Source organism: Anastrepha ludens, chromosome 5 (assembly GCF_028408465.1).
Source record: "Anastrepha ludens isolate Willacy chromosome 5, idAnaLude1.1, whole genome shotgun sequence".
Lineage (NCBI taxonomy): Eukaryota > Metazoa > Arthropoda > Insecta > Diptera > Tephritidae > Anastrepha > Anastrepha ludens.
The window spans coordinates 7,492,252-7,512,642 of NC_071501.1; the positions used below are offsets into that span (position 1 = coordinate 7,492,252).

Below are 20,391 nucleotides of genomic sequence, written 5' to 3' on the forward strand. Positions count from 1 at the left end.
TAGTTCTAGTACTAAATGAACTGAACTTGGCAGGCTGGCATGAAAGGCTCAAAATTGCTTATTGTACAGGGTGGGCCAAATAAAACCTACTAATGACTAAAGACTACTGCCTAGCAGTATGCGCAGTTGTTCCATCTTGTTGAAACCACAAATTACAATACTGCTCCGCCATTGGCCGCAAAAAGTTTTCAATCAATGTTCTGTAAGAAGCTCCAGAAATCGATTCCGGCGTTTCATCCTCATTTTCGAAGAAATATGGACCGATAACTCTAGTGGCCATAACACCGCACCTAACAGTACATTTAGGCGGGTGCAACTGATGTTGGTGTGTTGCCCTTGAATTTTCAGAGCCCCACAATCTACAGTTTTGTTTGTAGACATAACCATTTAAATGTAAATGCGCTTCATCCGACATCAATTTGTGTGGCTAATTATGTAAGAATAGAAAAACTCGGTAATTTTAACGCGTTGTGTTGTACTGTAGGTAGCTTACTCGAAGAGTTTTTGACTATTAATAAATCCTAAAACTGCTATAGGCTTAATTTTTACCAGGGGGTTTGGATTTATAGCCCCATTTCTCAGGTAATTTAGTCTGCATCGCGCCACTGCTGGGCAGTCGCATAGAACGTGTTCTGCTGTTTCTTGTGCCTCTTTGCAGAGTCTACAAGAATCGTTTTCTATCACACCTATCTTTTTCATGTGATAATTACGTTTACAGTGTCCTGTTAGTAGTTCAGTGTAAAGTTGTATGTCCTTTCTGCTTAGGTTAAGGATTGTTTCTGCCTTTATCCGTTCTGGATCTATGAGTCATTTCGATTGCCGCATGCCCGATTGGGTTCTCCAGTAATATATTAGGCCTCGTTGTTTCTGCTCACGTAGAAAGGCACTTTTGAAGTTGTTATTTACCCGCAGAAAGGTTCAGGACCTATGAAGCGAGTGTTTGCCTCCTTTTTCGCTAAAGTGTCCGCAATTTCATTCCCTTCGTGCCGCTCAAGTCCCGGAACCCACATCAATGTAACAAAGTTTCTTGATGCTAGGGTGTTGAGGATTTTAAAACATTTCCAGACCAACCTTGATTAGAATGAGAAACTAACCAGCGATTTTAGAGCTGCTTGACTGTCAGAGAGAATATTAATATTGGCACCGCGCGTGCCTCTCCGTATACATTCTCTGGCGCACAGGCCTGGACCGCCGCCTGGAAAATGGAAGGGGTTTTTCCCATTGCCATGTTTATTTATAACTATATTTTAAGTGATTAAGTAAATAAATAAATAGTATATAAAATTACATAAATTTAATAAAAAACATTTTTATAATTCAGAATGAATTTATTCCAAAAAAGTCTTTAATATTGATTTGCCCCAGTTTCCTTGTGAGGCACAAATTTACATCTTCTTCTCTAAAATTTTGAAGAGCAGGTATTAGACATCTTCTATTCACCACTTCTCTGCTCGCTATCCTTCTACTCGGCTCACTTGTCGAAAAATTTGTATGTGAAAGCAACATCAAAGTTATCGAGTAAGATTCGCTGCTAGCGAGTATGGTTCGACCTCATAAAACTGGTACAACTCACGATTTTCCCAAACAAATGTAATTGTAAGCAATTCTACAATTATACAAATTCTACATTCTATTCCAGCGTAGCCCAGATATGTTTATTTATACCAGTTGCTTCATTTAGGAAGAGGCCTATTTTATTACGAGAATTTGTGTTTTCTTCGGCCCGCTTAATTGCTTTGGCAAAGGTTGTAAAAGCTCCTGATGTCAGGAGCTCAGTACAAAATAAATTATATGTTTTCCCTTCAGCTTCTGCTTTTTACTTAGTTTATGGTCTGCCATGCTGTGTCAATATCTTTTTTGGAAAAAATGCTATGGTCTCACACTTCGCGAACTCAAAAATCGGGACAAATCTTTCAAATCAATTTTGTCTCATGGAAGTCCAAGGGCGCTAAGGTTTGACCTTAGACTAAGGTATTAGAAGTAGGCAGTGGGGACGAATAAGGGAACGATGAGAAAACCCATAATTGCATATATTTTTAGTATCAAAGTGTTTTTTATTTTTTATTTTTCAATATAGACCCCTTTTAGAAAGATACACTTCTCCCAACGCTTCGGCCATTGTTTTAACACCTCCAAAAAGTAGGATTTGTGGAACTCTCCAAAATATGTCTCTGTCTTGGCGATGGCTTCCTCGTTTGAACTCAATTTTTTTCCCGCGAGCCATTTCTTCATGTTAAGGAACAAGAAAAAGTCGTAGGGAGCCAGACCGGGTGACTACGGGGGGTGCAGCAGCATTTCATAATGCAATTCATGCAGTTCGGCGGCAAAAGCTCCGGATGAATGTGCTGGTGCATTATTGCCTTCTTTTTCGTCAAATGCGGCCGTGTCTCCTTAAATTTTTTATTAAAACTCACTGTAGTATTGTCCAGTGATCGTTCTTCGTTTTTCTAAAAAATCCATGAGGATAACATCGTTCGCAACCCAAAAAATCGTCGCAATGACCTTTCCGGCCGATGAGACTGTCTTCGCCTTCTTTGTAGCAGATTCACCGAGAGAAATCGATTGTTTTGATTGTTGATTCGTTTCTCGTATGTAATGATGAATCCAGGTGTCATCAACGGTGACAACTCGACGCAAAAATTGCTTCGGATCTCGCTTCAATTACTCCAAACATCTGCCTCGACAAGTTATGTGTTAAATATTATTTAGATTTCTTAGATTTCTTCGGTAACTAGGTCTGCCGGGTGTTCTGGTCCCTCCTCAGCAAAAACCGATGCTCACGAAACACCTCTTGCTCGAATATGAAGACTCTCTGGAACACCCTCTGCCATCAAACACGGGTACTTATTGAACCGCCCTCGTATGTATCAAAATTAATTGCCGTTAAAGATCCTCATCACCGTTTAATCGATCCATATTTCGTATCCAGTCAAAAAAGGCCAGGACAGAGTTTGAGCCCGCAAATTATTCGAATGGTTAGCTGCTGGTGTTTGGAAAGAAGAATTCCCTTCATGTGGTAAATCACTGATTTGTTGCTGTAAATTGGCGCCAATTAGTAAAAGAAAATACACGCGAAAGATAGTGAGGAGGAGAAGAAGGAGAAGAATACTTCATGCTCCAAGAAATCGGAAAGCATGCAAAGAATATACACCTATTCGAGGTATGTAGACTAGGAAGTTCTCAATATTGTCAATTTAAATATTCAGATAATAAATATTATCTAAAACTCGCATTTCTCATTAGAAATTTCTACAGAAGTTTGATTTCTTTTTAAACATTTAGCATTCACAACCATAACTAATGGTAGTGTGTACGAGATTATAAGCACCTGTGCGCAAAGTAATAGCAGCGCGCTGAATTAGTAAGTTTTAGCTATTTGGTTGTGGTTTTTCCATTTGTTATTGGACTTTCTTTGTTTTTTGTTTAATATTTTTAGAAAAGTACAGTGCATTCTGCAATAGCGTCAATAGTATAACTCAAAGTTCCATACTTTGTACACAATTTACAAAAACTTAACAAGTTTAAAAATTTCCAACTTTTTATTCAGAATTTATGGAAAAATTCTGGGCACGTAGTTTTAAAGCGCATTCAATATCAGTATAACAAAGTACAAGTTTCAAGTCACTCAAAATTCTAGTTGATTTTTGGCATTTTTTTTTTTTCGCTAAGGGGCTGAACATTAAATTTATATGAAGGAAAATTCTCAACATCGCATACAAAAAAATTGTCAAAAATCAACGCAATTTTGAGCGATTTCAAGTTTACACTTTTATGATCAGAATGTTTAACTTAAACGAACCGCGCACATGGGAACCGGTCCATATTTTTTTTCTTATGTTGATAGGACTGTAAGACACACATCTGTCGCTTTTTAACACCATCGGATCATTAATGTCTGCCTGGACGGCCGGAAGTGTGGGCAACCAATTCTTGGATTTTGCATGATGATAACGCGCCATCGTACCGAGCCCAAAGTGTGCTGGATTATTTGACCAAACACCAGGTAAATACCACCGTGCAATCACCGTATTCACCTGATATGGCCCCGTGCGACGTTTTTTTTGTTTCCGAAGTTGAAGTTACCACTTCGTGGAAGGAAATTTCAATCGATAGAGGAGATCAAAGAGAATGCGACGAAGGAGCTGAAGGTCATCCCTTCGTCGGCCTACCAGGTGTGCATGGAGGACTGGGTTAAACGTTGGCACAAGTGTGTTGCTTCAGTCGGGTCATATTTTGAAGGAGAAAAAAATAATTTGCTTGAAAATTAACTCTCTTTTGTTTTAGTTAAACATTCCCGGTACTTTCAGATCATAGGGTATACCTGGAATTTTTTTTAAGATTCTGATTAAAACTAAAAAAATTGTGAGGAAAAATTTTTTAAAATTTTTTAAATTATAGTAAATTTTGTATAAAGTTAGTGGCATTGAGTTATATTGTTTTTGTTGTAGAATGCACTATTCTCTTAAATGAACATAAAATAAAAAATGAAAGAAAATCAAAATAGTTAACACTTGATAATCCGTTGCGCTACTATTATTTTGAACACAGGTGTACATGTATGTATTGACTAGAGTTTTGTGTTTTGTGTGTGAGTATTTGAGTTCTAATCAAATCGTGATGTGCCAAAGCCGATAATTAGAGGTACAAGTAATCCATTCACTATTTTATTTATACCCAGTGGCATTAAAGCACCAGGGTATTACAATTTTGTCAAAAAAATAATTAAGGGACGGGTACATTTTTCAAAAAAAAACATTTAGCTTGTATATAACATACAATAAGCCCAGTGAAATCAATTTTTCGGAACATTTCCACCAAAGCGCCATCTGGGGGGTAATTTTTTTAGAAAACTATGTAATAAATCATGTGTAATCAGGTAACCAGCGCCATTTGTATGTTTGTAATAAATCTATTTATGTATTATTTATATACACGAGGTGGCGCAAAATTAATCACCCTACATGAATATTTATTATTTTTGCAACTGGCGTCGTACGTAAATATATTTCCATAACTCAAAATAACAGTATAAATAAATTTAGTAAAAAAGTTATTCAGAAACAAAATTGGATGACTAATTTTGCGCCACCTTGTAAAAGTAGGTATTTAAGATATATACCGAATATGAACCGAATTAGGCCATAAATAATTTTTTTTTAATATAACGACCCCAATGCGACGTAGCGGTCACAGTTTTTAGGTAATTAATACAGAGTGGGACAAATATATGGCCGCCCAATTTCATTGTTGGGGCTATTTTAGTAGTAGTGGCATTGCAAAGGTCTGCCGTATAGCTTCCACGTTGTCTACAGTGCGAATATTTTGATGAAAATCTCTTTAACTATGGTCGGCCCCAGAACTCCCTTTCTAGTGGAAGTTGTCCTTGAAGTGGAATATTGGTATTAATTTTTCGGCTTTCAAAAAGAAATTTGCGGAAATTTAACAAGAAAAAAAGGCGATATTTTTAACGTGTGGTTGTGTACGGTAGGTATCCATTATTGATACCAAAATTCCATTGTAACCTGCTAATTGCAGAACAAAATTTTTTTATGTGATTCTTAATTTAACTTTGGTTGGTCTTATTTGACCTACCACGTATAAGTTCGTGCAAGATTTTCATAAATATCTCAACCCGACTGCCACCTACTGAGTCCAAGCAAGCTTATAAATCTTCTTACAAAAACTCACCAAGGCTTCATCGCACGAACGAATAGGGAGTCTAGGGAGTCGGCACGACAAACATCACGCCACCACTCGTAGTAAGTTACAGCTAAAGTTCATACCATCGTCTTTTCGTTTTCGTTTTCGCCACCCGCCATCCTTCGTCATCGCCTACCAACTGCTAAACCAATCTCAAGGAAACGGTGTCTTCAAATTTAATATGATTTCCAAATTTGTTATATGGAAATTATCATTGAAATAAAACTCAATTAAATAAATGGCGTGTGTATAATTCCGAACTAAATTTAAATATAAAGAAGCGTTTCGAAATCTCTTTCTCCAAATGTAGTTCCCTTGCTACATCATCTCTGCTTCCTATCATACAGGTGCTGCTGTGCTGAAATTTTTGATCTGTGAGTGGTATTTGATTCGATATTCATATTTCGAAGCCCATTAAATTATACGCTCGCAAAATCTTATTCAAAGCTCGCTTTCATTCGCCGATTCAGCTCAGTTCTCATCGATTCATACAGTTTCAAATTACTCTTTATCTCACTGGAATACGCAGCTTCAAGATCTTAATATCTGTGTAAAGTAAAAAAGTTTTTTTTGAGGTATGCTCTACCTTCTTTGCTCTTTAATGATCCTATTTCTTCTTATAGTGCCAGCTGCATGCTCATTAACCTTCTGTGAGATCTTCGACAGGCCATGTTCTCCAATTCTGACCCCATTGGTATGGCTCAATGACGTATGGAACAAAATATTGGCCAAATGGCCGCCGCGGCACACCTCCATCCGATGGTCCAAATTTTCGATGACGCTGAGGAATAATTGAGGTTCTATGCCGTTAATGTGCCGAATTATCTCATCCTTTAGCTCTTGAATTGTTGCTGGCTTATCGACGTACACCTTTTCTTTCATCAAATTTTTCGCGCAAAAGAGCCATTGTTTCGTTAGCTGTGTGACAAGTGGCACTGCCTTGTTGAAACCACACATCGTCCACATCCATATCTTCCAATTCGGGCCATAAAAAGTTCGTTATCATCTCACGATAGCGAGCACTATTCACAGTAACTGGCTGACCGGCATCATTTTGGAAAAAATACGGTCCAATGATGCCGCCGGCCCATAAACCGCACCAAACAGTCACTCTTTGTGGGTGCATTGGTTTCTCGGCAATCACTCTTGAATTATCATTCGCCCAAATGCGGCAATTCTGCTTATTGACGAATCCACTGAGGTGAAAATGTGTCTCATCACAGAACATGATTTTCTTCGAAAATTGGTCATTCACTGTTGCTATTTCCTGCCACCATTCTGACCATTGACGACGCTTGAAATGGTCAGGAGGCCTTAGTTCTTGAGTCAATTGCACCTTGTAAGCGTGTAAATGCAAGTCTTTATGCATAATGTTCATCAACGACGAGCGTGAGAGGTGCAATTGTTGGGCGCGGTGACGAGTTGAAGTGAACGGCTCTTCGACCACACTTTCGCGAACAGCAGCAATATTTTCTGCAGCACGAGCAGTACGAGCATGCACTAACATTGCCAATAAAATAATTTATATATATATTTGCTAAAACTTGTACTGGGTATAAATATTTAGGTGTCTCAAGAGCTTATTTTCTTGTTAATCGGTAAATTTAATAATGAGCTAAAGTATAATTTCATCACATTCAAATAACATAATTTACATATATAAGTCAGCCGCTTATTGCAAGACAATTTAGACACTTCTCTACATAGGCTTCAAAGAAACTTCTGACTCGCATAAATGGCTAAGCAAATAATTTTACTGGTATTTAGCGTCAGCTTATTGGTGCAGGTGAGATGAATTAACTGAGTATCCTTACACAAACAAAAAGTAACTTTATTTTCACTGCAGCTCACCCCTTCATATACGGACGACCAGGCGTTCAATTCATTTGTTAAGGCGGATCACAGCCTTAAGCAGACTGAAGCAAGTAAACCCTCTGTGGAGAGTCTCACCTCGGAAGTTGCGCCACTGTTAATCTATACCGCCATACTTGTTGAGGAACACGGCCGGCACATCATACGAGAATCGCGCATTTTCCTCAAGGACGTGGTTGGTGAACTGCTCGAGCTTCCTTCGAGAAGTGCAGGCATACAAAGGAATATCACGCGTTTCAATAATTTGATACAGCGCATCGAAAGTATTGACTTGGAAGGCGATTCCTCTGCGGTATTATCTGAGAAATCCACACTTTTAGATGATATAGCACAGTTGCTTGCTGATGTCGATCTTACAGCCGCAGACGACGTTGCCAATAGTGAGGCTGTGATTTACAAGAAAGTCTTTCACAAAGTAGACTTGAAGGGATTTCGTAACAATTTGGCCAAGTCGGCGGAAACTACAGTGCATAAGTTTTCAATCATTTTTACTAGATTTTGGAATTCGCTTGGTGACACAGAGACAGAGTTGCTGTCAGAATTACGTGATTGGTGGATACAATTTAATGCAGAGAAAAATGCCGAAGAAAAAATTAAACATTTTGCTGAATTCCTCAAAATATTTGGAGTTTAAGTACACAGAGGGCCCACTTGAAATTTAATCATTTCCCGATAGTTGGCGCTGGTTAAATTTTGTTAATGAAATAAAAGAACACATTTCCTAGAAAATTCCTTGCTTGTAGAAAATGTCGTTGAAAAAATCAATCATAATTTGTTAGTGAATGCGGCCATTAGAGTGAAATGCATAATTATCGTAAGCGAGCAAGCACCATTACATCTGCAGCAGGTCTTGCGTTCGTTCTCCACTGCCGGTAGGGTAGTAAGTTAAACTTAAAACAATTATTATTTGTTGTTGTGCTATCAGTTGGCCTTTACCAGGTGGCATGGCAAACTTCAAAAAACTTTTCACTATCCAGAGTCGGAATTCAACTGCATCAATTGAAGTACAACTCAAATAGATTACCAACACTAAAGCTTCAATATATTATATTAAAATAAATGGTAAATAATACGCTGAGATATATTAGTCACAATTTAATAGGATTAAGTTTTGCCTTTTTAAGGAGTTAGGGGTAGTCAGAGGCCCGAAAAAATGATGATTTTCAATAACTTTTTTTTGCTAGTCCATTGCTTTGTTTTACAAAAATTAAAACATAACATTAATACATCATGTTTCGACTTGACTTTAGCAAAACTTCAAAAAAAAATTAATAATTGTAAAAGTTATCGCTGTTTGTGTGGAGCCCATTTCTCCAGGAGTCCCTTGCGGCGATCATCAAAAGTCCTTGGAGATTCATCTAAAATCAATCGGACAAGAGAAATCAGTTTTATTAATAGAAAATCGTGTGCCTGATCGAAGCTCTTTTTCAAAATTAACAATATGGCGATTAACAATATGGTGATTAAAAAAATCGATATTTTTGAGAAACAATAATCCTGCGATCAGGTACGAGTTTTTTATATTTTTTAAATGCAGTATACATTTTATTGAAATTTACTACGGGGTTTTTAAGTTACAGTGATCACCAGTTTAAAAAACATTGTTTTGGGAAAAACGCATTTAAAGTTTTGATATTTGCTCTCGAACGCTACGGAGCGCTCGAGCGCTCTTTGTTAATTGTTGAATAACTCGAAAAATATTTGTCGCATTTACTTTCAATTTTCACGCAATATTTCTAAAATATTATACAGTAGAGCGTCGATTATCCGAAAGCCGGTGATCCGAAACGTCGGTTTCATGATTTGAAGAATGTGACCAAGAAAATGTGCATGAATGGCTAGAATTTGACGAGGATGATCCTGGCTACGAATTGTTGACAGATGACGATATAATAGCACAGGTTCAAGTTCCTGAAGATGACGACGATGAAGACGAAATTAGTGATGATATCTTCTCAGCTGAAAAATGTCCGTCCAATGAAGAAGCCTTTAAATGATTTGAGACTGCTATTAAATGGTTGGGACTAAGACGAATGCTATTCTGTGCAGTCTTTAAAACGCCTAAGAGATTTGGCGGCAAAAAAAACGATCCTCAAAACTTAAGCAAACAAATATGTTCGACTTTCTTTTTTAGATTAGTTTAGTCTAATCCAATGACATGTTTTATTACCCTACCCTCAACAAAGAACTGGAATTTCGCAAATGTTCATTTATCCGAAAAATCGATTATCCGAACACCCTCTGCACCAATTGTTTCAGATAATCGGCGCTCTACTGTACTTTAATGCAAAGCAAAAACAAAATTCCAATTGTTTTCAAAATTCTGACTACCCCTAACCTCTTAAGTCTCTCCGGAGTAAAATAATATTTCAAAATGTTTACATTAAATCCATTGTTTCACGAGTTGTATGCCAAGTAGCGCTGTCTTGTGGAAACGAAATGTTGCAGAAATCACAGGCTTCATTTTCCGGCATCAAAAAGTCATTTATCATGGCACGATAGCATTCGCCATTCACTGCTACATTGGCGCCAGCCTCGTCTTTGTAGAAATATGGGCCGATGATTTCTCCAGTCCAAACCGTTGTTTTCAATGGATGTAATGGCTGTTCTTGAACGTCTTCGGATTGCTCTTCATCTCAAATACGGCAATTTTGCTTATTGGCGTAACCATTAAGCCAAAAATATGGGTCTCATCGCTGTAGGCGAAAAGTTGGCCTTAGCGCGTGATGAACACTTTTCGCAAGCGTTGATTTTCGTAATACGATTCGTACGATTTGTCAACGTTGTTGTGGTGGAAGTCTTTCTATGATGAAATATCAATGAAAAAATTATGTATTTAGTTTGACAGTAGTCACGCGTAATCTGTCAAAAAAATCTCCAATCTGTACCTGGAAAGGTACCATCTGAATTGCTTGAGCACATCCTGCTTTAGAATTCACTCGAACTGAAATAAATTGTAAGTCACCTATTTAATAAAAATATTTTGAGCCTACAATAATAAATATAAGCGAATAATATTTTTCTTAAATATAAAATCGAGACACAAACTATTTTTCTATGGGCTTTTTCTAAATAATAAAGGCCTTTCCTATTCTTTAGCACGACGTCTTTGAGTTCTGTTCGGACAGTCGGCAATCACTACATATTTACTATGCAATATTCTCTCGTGTACATGTACGTTGACTTGACCTAAAAAGCGGCGGAAGTGGTGCGGATTACCCTTTCTTCCAAGCGTATCTGCGTTCTCATTATCTGATTTGTTCTAGTGACCCGATGTCCATACCTGTTGAAAACCGAACTGTGTAGTCGCTACAGTTCCCAAATCAACCGTGACAGAGTATATTAAACTGCATGGAGTGAGAGAGCGCAGCTGGGCTGTCCGAGTAGATATACAAGTAAATTTTATGAGTATATATTGCGGCAGCAGCTAATCGTAAACCGTTTTTCGTAGTTTCTGTATTGCCCCCAGTTTGGCAAGGAAAAAATAGGTTTTTAAAATAGACTCCATCACCCACTCTATTCTCTATTTGCTTTGGCGTTTTTGAATACTAGGATTGCTTCGTTCTATGATTTTCTAGTAAGTACTATCGTCTGATATCTGTGATAGAATATCAGCAGTGGCACGTCGTGATCAGTTGCGCTCGGTAGGTGTGGATTTCAAGTATTTTTCCTGTTCAAAAGCTCTTGTAATCTTAGTGCTGTACTCGCGGCACGTGCCCTCCTCATTATGTCTGTTGGTAGGATGTTTATAATAGTGTTTTGGCTTAGTGGAATTTATAAGCAGCGATCCACGATTGCAGACTAATGTCGTCCCCTGTACTTTTTGTAGTATTCAGTAGCGATTTCTTAACGCCATACGTCTTTCACTTTTTCAAGGCGCAAGTATACTTCATTACAGCTCAAATTGTAATCCCCTAAGTTCAATTTGGGTGCTACGCTTAAGCATACAATTGTTATTTTTTTATTGCAACAAAAAATCTGTTTGCCATATTAAAATTCTCCCATTCGTTAAATTGTTTCCCGTTTAATGAAAAAGTAAAAAGCGAAAATGTGCATTGCTGTATCAGCGCCTAGCCATCTGCATCATGTACTCGTATGTATGTAATTGAATTTAATAAAGCGTTTATTTGTTTTTAAAAACAAAATATAGTATTTATGTATAAATACATACATAATTTTTTTTAGTGTTTATTTTCAATCGCGTTTCAACGTCCAAGTCGCAGTTAGTATTCAACAGAAAATTATTTTAAAACAAACAGCAACATACGCAGAAATACTAAACCTGTTTGCAAAAACTTTGCCGAACACTCTCCCGTCTCTTCATGACTACTTTGCCTACCATCCGAGTTTCCATGGTTACTTTCACAACAAAAAGTGCATTTCTGTTATTGAAAGCCAGCCGGTGTTATTCTCTTTACTGTAGTCGCACACCAAATCACCGACTCAAATGAGCAAGTAATTAATTCTCTGTATATATGTTAGTGAGTGGGATGCATATATGTATGTATATTTACGCGCGTATGAAATTCTCAGGAAGTCGACGCTTGTACAGTGCATTCCACAATATAGCAGAGAGACTTATTGAGAAGTTTTGACAAGTAATTTATTTAATTTTAATTTTTTTTATGCAAATATAACTCATTCTATGATACTACCAAAACTATATAAATACACGCTTCAAATTGTGTGCAAATTTAAATGAAATTCAATAAGTTTTCATCATAATTTCAAAATTTTTTCTCAGAAATTTTTAGAAATTTTAGAAAATTTTGGATATGCATTTTTATAGTCCATTTGTGTTTTGTGCATTTTTCCATTAAACGATTGCTTGAATTTTTTATATAGAAAAACACAAAACTGTCAACAATATAAATAATAAAATAATATAATAAAAACGATTTTTGAACCACTTGAAACTTGCACTTTATTGTACCGAAATTCAATTGGCTACAAAACAGTATACTCAATATTTTTATATAAAGATTAAAAAACAAAATTAAAAAAAAAAATTTTAATTTTTTCAGCAAAACAAAATTTTTAGTTTTCTTAGAATTTGAAACATCAATTTGTATGATGTTTGTATCATAATTTAGAACTGTTTTTTTTAGAAATTGTGGTAAATTTTGAGTATGCATTTTGATAATCCTTTTGAGTCTTTTGCTTTTTTCCATAAAACGAATGTTCGATTTTTTTTTTCATAGAAGAAAACACCCAAAACTGTCAGCAAAATAAAAAAAAAAAATTGTAAAAAATCAAAACGATTTTTTAGTCGAGTGTACCAAAATTCAATGCACTCTAAAGCTACAAACTCGAAATTTTTATATGAAAATATTTGTATAAAATTTCTCAGACTTTGAAACTTGAAAAAAAGTATTACATTTTCATAAAAAGAATTACGTTTCATTAAGATTAGATAAGAAAATTGTCAAAACTTGTCAAAAATTCCGTGTTCTATAGTTATGAAACGCACTGTATATAAAAAAATATAAATAAAGCATTTTTTTGCAGCCCAGTTCAGAAACGTTTTGCTAGTTAAGTGGCATTTGTGTAGCAAGTAACTAAAGCTTTTTATAACACAGTCCACCGAATAGCTGATGTTAGTCTTCCTCAAACCTCAACATTTTGCTGTTCTCAACTGAGCATAAATCTCGCTTTACACGTAGTACAAAGCCAACTGAGTCCAATGCAATCAACCGATACAACGAAATCAGCTGCTTCAGCTGCTACCTCAGCCATTTCATTGGGTCAACTGATAAATTTCACCATCCAGCTCATCGGCGAACACGGCTCTACACAGATCCGTCTATCGCACACATTCACAGAGAAGCTGATCAATGAACTGGATGCATTGCCTGAGAAAAGCGACTATATTAAAACACAAATCCAGCAGTTGAAGAATATCTCAGAGTTGATTGAAAAAACAGATTTGAATGACCCCAACAATTTACTCGTAAAAGAGAGGCTCGCACTTTTGGATATTGTTGCTCAGCTGTTTTTGGACTTAAATAGCATTGCGAAAATGGATAGCCCCAGTTGTGAAATTGCCATTTTCAAGAATGTTAAATAAAGCCGATTTGCAGGCATTATTTAAAAGTGTAGATGAGTTAGTCGAAACGACTGTGCAGAAGTTTACTGAGACATTTGATGGATTCTGGTCGCCGCTGGGAGTAGACGAACGGAAAGCATTTCAGAATTTGAATGATTGGTCGGACAAATTTCAAGCTGCTTCGCTCGAAGGAAAATTCAGAAACATAATTAAATTATATGAAATGTTCAATTACTACTTACATAAATAAAGTAAATACCAGGTAACCAAGAAAGTGCAATCAGTTTCGCTACTAAAAAATAAAAATTTTGAAATAAGCAATTTTTTCTGCGGTATTTCAACAAAATATTCACCATCTGCAAACTGCTTCCGTCTTTTTTCTAAGCTAAGTAAATGCCGAGTTTCAAGCAAAATCTCTCATAATCCAAACATTCTGGTCTGGTTTTAAATCTCTTCTCGAGCTTTTAGCAGCCGATATTGTGCATAATTGCTTTAATGGCCAAAAAAATCGATGTTATTCTGACGTAGCCATATTTGGCAAGTATTAAAGATAGAGCAAAAGTTCATTCAAAAATCATATCTAGGATCGTCCTTCTGTAGAAGGCTTTTTGTTGTCCCGGTGATCCTAAATCAAAACAAGATGCTAAATAGCGGTGGGACCCTGGTTTGTCGGCTCCGATACGAGTTCATGCCCAGAAATCGACCAAGAAGGTGTTAGCAAAAGTTTTTTGGGATGCGAAAGGAATTTTGCTTGTTTACTGCAATGAATTCTAAATAAAGGGTGGTTAAATTTCAAGGGCCGATGTTGAATGTGAACCACACCTAAACGTCAACGACACCGTTGGACTTCTTTCTTTGGGGTTATTTGAAAGAGAAGGTGTACGTCGATAAGCCAGCAACAATTCAAGAGCTAAGGGATGAGATAATTCGGCACATTAACGGCATAGAACTTCAATTATGCCTCAGCGTCATCGAAAATTTTGACCATCGTATAGAGGTGTGCCGCCGATATTTTGTTTTATACGTAATTCAGCCATACCAATATTATCATAATAAAGAGAAATGATAATAATTTCTTAAAAAAATTGTATTTTATTCAAAATCAACTCCGGCCCTTGAAACTTAACCACCCTTTATAATTGTACAATAACTTTTTAGACCAGCTGAAGAAAAAAATTCGTGAACAAAGGTCCAGTTTGCAAAAGAAGAAAATTATTTTTCTTAAAGACAATTCACCGTGTCGTAAGAGCATTTTGACAATGGCTAAAATCCATGAATTAAAGTTCGAATTATTGTAGCATCCACAAGGATCATAAAGTTTGCTCTTTAACTATGGTGAAAACAAAAATTGTGAGGGGAACTTCTACTGCCACGTCACTTAGGAAATTCGGCTGCCGAATTCCGCACGATCATTTCACATGTTTTCGCACACTCGTCCAATCAGTCGCTGTTAAGGCTGTGTTGATTTTTTTTTCATATATCATCAACACAGTCTCACATTTTTTGGAAATAAATCGTAAGTGACGTCAGCCCATTCTCGTCAGCTGATTCTATAAAATTCGCTCAGGGCCCTATGATGGTCTTTTAAAGAGCTCTAAGCATCTTTTCACCATAGAACATCCGCCGTAGCCAGCAGATATGGCCCCTAGCGACTGCCATCAGTTTCCAGACATAAAAAAAAGTCATGCCTAGAAAGCGTTTTTCATCAAATTATGAGGTCATACATAACAGCAGTGACAGCCCTTACAGACACTCACTTCAGATATAGAATTCATAATTTGGAATCTCGTTAGAAGAAGTGCATTGATGTGTGATTGAGAGACTATACTGAATAATATAGTGTATTTAAAATCATAAAATTGTATTTTTTATATAGAACCGCAAAACATATTGAACATCCTAGTACAAGTCTTCGGAATTTTGGAAAAAGTTATTTTTTTGAATGAAAGCAAGTTGTGCATTTTTGGTATCAATGCACGAGAAATTGAGTGGAGGAACTCTGGTACAGCGCTGAATAAATAATAAATAAATAATAATTTGTTATCAACTGTGAAACATAGTAGATGTAGGATGAGGCTGTGGAGGCGTATGGCAACTGGTGGCGTGGGAAAATTTTACAACATTGGATAAGTTTGCTTATTTGGATATTTTAGCACAAAATTTAAATCGAGCCGCTGAGATGCTGGGGTTATCACAGGAATAGTGCTTTGAACGAGACCACAGGCATACGGCTCATTTAGCAAAGTTATGGCTTCTCACAAATGTGGCCAAACTTTTTGCCACCGCCTCAATAATCGTCAGATTGAATTCCTATGGGAGCATTTGGAAAAGAATGTAAAGAAACGCCAAATTACCAGAGGTCTTGTAAGATGTTAAGTGGGGGGAGTGGTGGAGGATTACTGCCGAAGAGACTAGCAAATTAGTAAACTCTATGCCCAATACAGTTAGGGAAGCGTTGAAATGGCGTGGGTGCAGGCGCATATTTTTTTTTAATTTTTCAAATATTAGCGTTTCAATTCTATTATATATTTATGAAATGATGGGATCTGGAATGAATTGCGGATTTTATTTAATAAGTTTAATGGCGTTATATTATTAAAAAAAAAAAATAAAAATAAAAACCAAAAAAAATAAAAAAATCGTGTTAGTTCAACTACCCACAAAGGCGCGTAGGCTTAGGGCACTAAGTGTATATATAAATACTTACAGCCATGGTCATATAAATAGCACATTTAGACTTTGAGCGCAAAAAGTTGAATATGTTTTTAAATAATTATTTTTTATTGGGAAAAAAGCAACATAAAAAATAAAAAACTTATTTACTTCCCTTTAAAACAAAAAAATGGTCAAAAAGAATTTCAGTTCAGATTTAATTTACGAGAACGTTGATAACACACGAAACCTCCCGAACACGTTAATAGCACATCCTAAAAAATTCCAAATAAAAGCAAAAATAGTAAACAAAGCAGATAGTCAAGTGGTTTTACAAGATTAGTATTTTGTACTGTATCCACCGATTTTGATTACTTCTTCAAGCCGTCGCTCCATGCTTTCTACAAGCTTGTGGCATCTTTCCATTGGAATCGAGTACCAGGTCTCCTCAACTGCGCCCACAAATCATCAAAATTTTTAAAATGTTTGTTAGCGATTTTGACCTTAACGTCATTCCACAAATTTTCTATTGGCTTGAGATCAGGGCTCTGCGCCGGCCAATCCAGTACATTAATTTTTTCTCTTCTGATCCATTGCTTCACTGTCTTTGTCGTATGCTTTGGATCATTGTCCTGCATAAATGTCCAATTTAATGGCATAAACTCAAACACAAATGGCTCCATTCTATTCTGGAGTATATCCAGATACTGAAATCAATGCATTTTACCAACCACGCGAACAATCGGCCCAACACCATGCCAAGAAAAAGCTCCCCAAGCCATGATGCCTACGCCGCCGTGTTTAAACGTCTTTTTGTGAACCTAGGATTTAGCGCTTTATTTTTTGGATGACGTAAACTATTGTCCTATCTGGTCCCATCCTATTTATTTTGGTTTCATCGGTCCAAAGTACGTTTTTCCAAAACTGAATAGATTTGTCTTTGTGTCTTTGCCTTTGTCTTTTGCAAAGGTAAGTCGGTGTTTGATATGTCTTTTTGAGAGGAGTGGTTTTTTTCTGCATTTACGGGCTTCGTTAAGTCGCCTTCTTAGAAGCTTTCATGACAGCTGTAGACCAGATTCTTGGTTTATTTCAAGCATTAATTGCCGTGCCGACTTAAAAGGATCTGCTTTGCACTTGCGTATTATACAGGGTTTGATTGAAAAGTAATGAGCCTTATTTTTTTTAAGCAGTTTTATTAAACCTTTTAGCTTATACAGCTAATATTCTTCACGCCCTTGGGCGTCAATACACCGCTGGTAGCGGTCCTCATCCGCCGGAATCGCGTTCAATTCGGCTGTCACAGTTTTTTGGATCGCCTCGATGGAGTGAAGGGGAGGCCTCAGCTTTCTTTTCAGGCGCGGGAACAAGAAGAAGTCCGGAGGCGAAAACTAACTATTCACTGATCTCACGTAGACTAACACGACGGTCAATGTTCAAAAATTCACGAACCCGGTTCCCATTTTCGTCTGTTTGCGTCGTCGAAGGCCTTCCAGATCGCTGTTCGTCTTCGACGTCCTCCCGGCCTTCCTTGAACGACTTGTGACACCGTTTTACCTGCGCACTGGACAGAGATTGGTCCCCGTAAACCTCTCTGAATAGCAAAATGGAAAATGGAAAAAATGGTTTGGGCACTCGTTTTATTTAGCTTTACGCAAAATTTGATCGAGTAACGTTGCTCCAACGATCGCTGCATTTTCGCCACTGCAAAATCCTAACACACTTTTAAAACAGCTTTCACGCGCGGAGCGATGTTGACTGCACCGCTGTTGCCAGCGAACTGGGACCGGTTTCTAGTGGAAGGGGAAGGTTCAACGATCATTTTCTCTCACCAGCCGATTTGGTTGATCGCTTGGCAGACGCTCCGCGCGGGAAGGCTCATTTACTTAGATAGGATGAATCTTTCTTAACGAAATTAAGAGCGTTATAAACCATTTTCCGAGAGCACATCATCACATTTCATCTATTTCTGCATAGCTTTTCCCATTTTGACTCATACGGTATATAATAGCTCTATTTATCTGTCCATGGCTGTGTATGTATATACGATTATATGTATATATGTATCTATATTCTCAATCACTTTTGTTGGTTGTTTGGGCGAGCCCCTCCTCCTATCTGTGGGTGCCTCTTGCTGTTGTTCCCCAAATGGAGGGACCTACAGTTTTATGCCGCCCCCGAACATCACTTTTTATAGCTTTTTTATGATGCGCATTTGTTATCAATATTTTTCAACCCGGTGTACACGCCACAGAATAACTATGTAAATGAGTGAATTGTGCAATTAATAAAAAAAAATGTGCTCACGTTTTAAAAACCGGGAAAACAAATTGATGTCTTTCGCAGTTACTTGCATAAAAACCAGTTTTTAATTGTTCTAGTCTAGCATAATAAATGTTTGTGAGAGACGCGGTGCATCATCAAATAAGTATTGGGAAACTATGAAAAATAATAAAAGTGGTAAGTGTTTATAATAAATGCAAAAAATAGATTTATAAACAGCGCATATTCAGATAGCCACAACATTCACATTTGAGCCGTCTCTCCAGATGCAAGTGCAGCCGCGGTGATATGGCAAAGTTGCATGCAATACTAATTCTAGGCATTTGCCTGGCTTTACAAGTAAGAGTGGCTACATATTTGTTGTTTACTTGCTTCTTACCCCCACATTTCTATTAAATGTTATTCTCTTTCAGGGCACTGACGCATTACCAGTCAAATCCTCAGCAGCCGATGGGGCAGAAGGCGCAACAGTTAACACAAATGAAGCTTCAACGACGACCAGTCCTAACGAAGCCAAGTCCTTAGATGCCAATGCAGCAGACATAAGTTCAGAGGAAAGTGAATCCGAATCGGAGTACTCCGATGAGTTAATGACTCTTCTCGGCTTTAATGATACAAAAGTGTTTCGCCTGTTAATGTCGAACTACATAGACTTACAAAAATTTTCGAATGCTGTTATAAATATAAGCCATGACTTCCTAGAAGTTTCACTGAAAACATTGAGTACACTACCCGATGAGAAGAGCGCGGGCATCCAGCTGTACATAACGCGAATGAATCGTTTAAAGAAAAACATAGACGAACTCGATATGTCGCCAATCTCTTTCGAATACATCGGGGAAAGATCTGATATTTTAGAAGAATTTTCAGGTTTGTACGATGATTTTTCAAAAATGGATTTTAATGGATTGTCCGAAAGTGATGTCGCTGTTCTGAAGGAACTGTTTGATAAAATCGATTTGAAAGTTTATATGGAACGCATAGACGCTGCGTTGGAAAAAACGGTGAAGAAACTTGCCAAATTGGAGCACAAATTCTTTTCGAATCTTAATGCAGAAGAGAAACAGAAATACGCGCCATTAGTTGAGTGGTACGATAAGTTCAAGGAGCGAAAGTCAGACCAGGAAAAATTGAGAGATGCAAGTGATTTGAATAAATATCTGTTTGAAAACCGTTTTAGGTAAAATTAATTTGAAATTTTAAGCTAGCTACTGGTGTGAATACAGAGGAAATTCCAATATTACTGCAATAATGAATGTATGAAATATACTTATTATTAAAAATATTAAACGATACGAAATGAATGGAAAATGAAATGGAGTTCAAAACTTTTTTTGTTTTGTTTAAAGCGCAATTCGAATTGCCCCAATCATGAAAACAGAATAAAATAATAGCGAAAATGGCTTTATTGGTTTTCCCAATATTCTCCTTGAAAGTCAATACACTCCCGCATGTGTTTGAACCAAATTTCAAAGCACTTTTGCCACTCAGAAATGGACGCCTCCAAGTCGAGCTGTGTAAAGGTTTCAACAGCTCCTTCAAGCGTTGAAAAACGTTGTCAACTAATAATTTCTTTTTGTTCCCGAATATCAAATATAAAATGTGAGATATTTGATATTCGGGAACAAAAAGAAATCATTAGTTGCGCAGTCCGGGCTCGGCTCATTTGAGTGCCCAAAAATTGTATTAGGTGCGCGGATATGTAAGAGCTCGCTTTGTCTTGGTGAACGATGATTCGTCTTCGGCGATTTACTTCCTTTAATATTCCGCAAACTTCTGGCAATCAAATGGTCGTGTACCACTCAGAATTGGCTATTTTAAGTTTCTCTAGTAGTACAACA

General features: G+C 37.1%; 2 protein-coding genes across 2 annotated transcripts; both read left to right on the forward strand.

The window, feature by feature from the left end:
* Window positions 1–7,396: 7,396 nt before the first annotated feature.
* Window positions 7,397–8,642, forward strand: LOC128863893 (uncharacterized). The gene is made up of 2 exons (XM_054103298.1): window positions 7,397–7,486; window positions 7,547–8,642. Exons 1-2 carry the CDS (start codon window positions 7,436–7,438, stop codon window positions 8,204–8,206), a joined length of 711 nt encoding a protein of 236 aa, XP_053959273.1. The 5' UTR covers window positions 7,397–7,435; the 3' UTR covers window positions 8,207–8,642.
* Window positions 8,643–18,780: 10,138 nt separating this feature from the next.
* LOC128863267 (uncharacterized) lies at window positions 18,781–19,870 on the forward strand. The gene is made up of 2 exons (XM_054102359.1): window positions 18,781–18,889; window positions 18,964–19,870. The coding sequence occupies exons 1-2, from the start codon at window positions 18,839–18,841 to the stop codon at window positions 19,732–19,734; spliced, it is 822 nt and encodes a 273-aa protein (XP_053958334.1). The 5' UTR covers window positions 18,781–18,838; the 3' UTR covers window positions 19,735–19,870.
* The last annotated feature ends 521 nt before the right edge of the window (window positions 19,871–20,391 follow it).

What these genes read in the sequence shown, in the direction of transcription:
- LOC128863267 (XM_054102359.1), top strand. Translation starts at nt 18,839, where the DNA reads ATGGCAAAGTTGCATGCAATACTAATTCTAGGCATTTGCCTGGCTTTA. An exon ending in GCATTTGCCTGGCTTTACAA is followed by an intron (nt 18,890 to 18,963) that starts GTAAGAGTGGCT and finishes ATTCTCTTTCAG; the next exon opens with GGCACTGACGCATTACCAGT.
- LOC128863893 (XM_054103298.1), top strand. Translation starts at nt 7,436, where the DNA reads ATGGCTAAGCAAATAATTTTACTGGTATTTAGCGTCAGCTTATTGGTG. An exon ending in GCGTCAGCTTATTGGTGCAG is followed by an intron (nt 7,487 to 7,546) that starts GTGAGATGAATT and finishes TTTTCACTGCAG; the next exon opens with CTCACCCCTTCATATACGGA.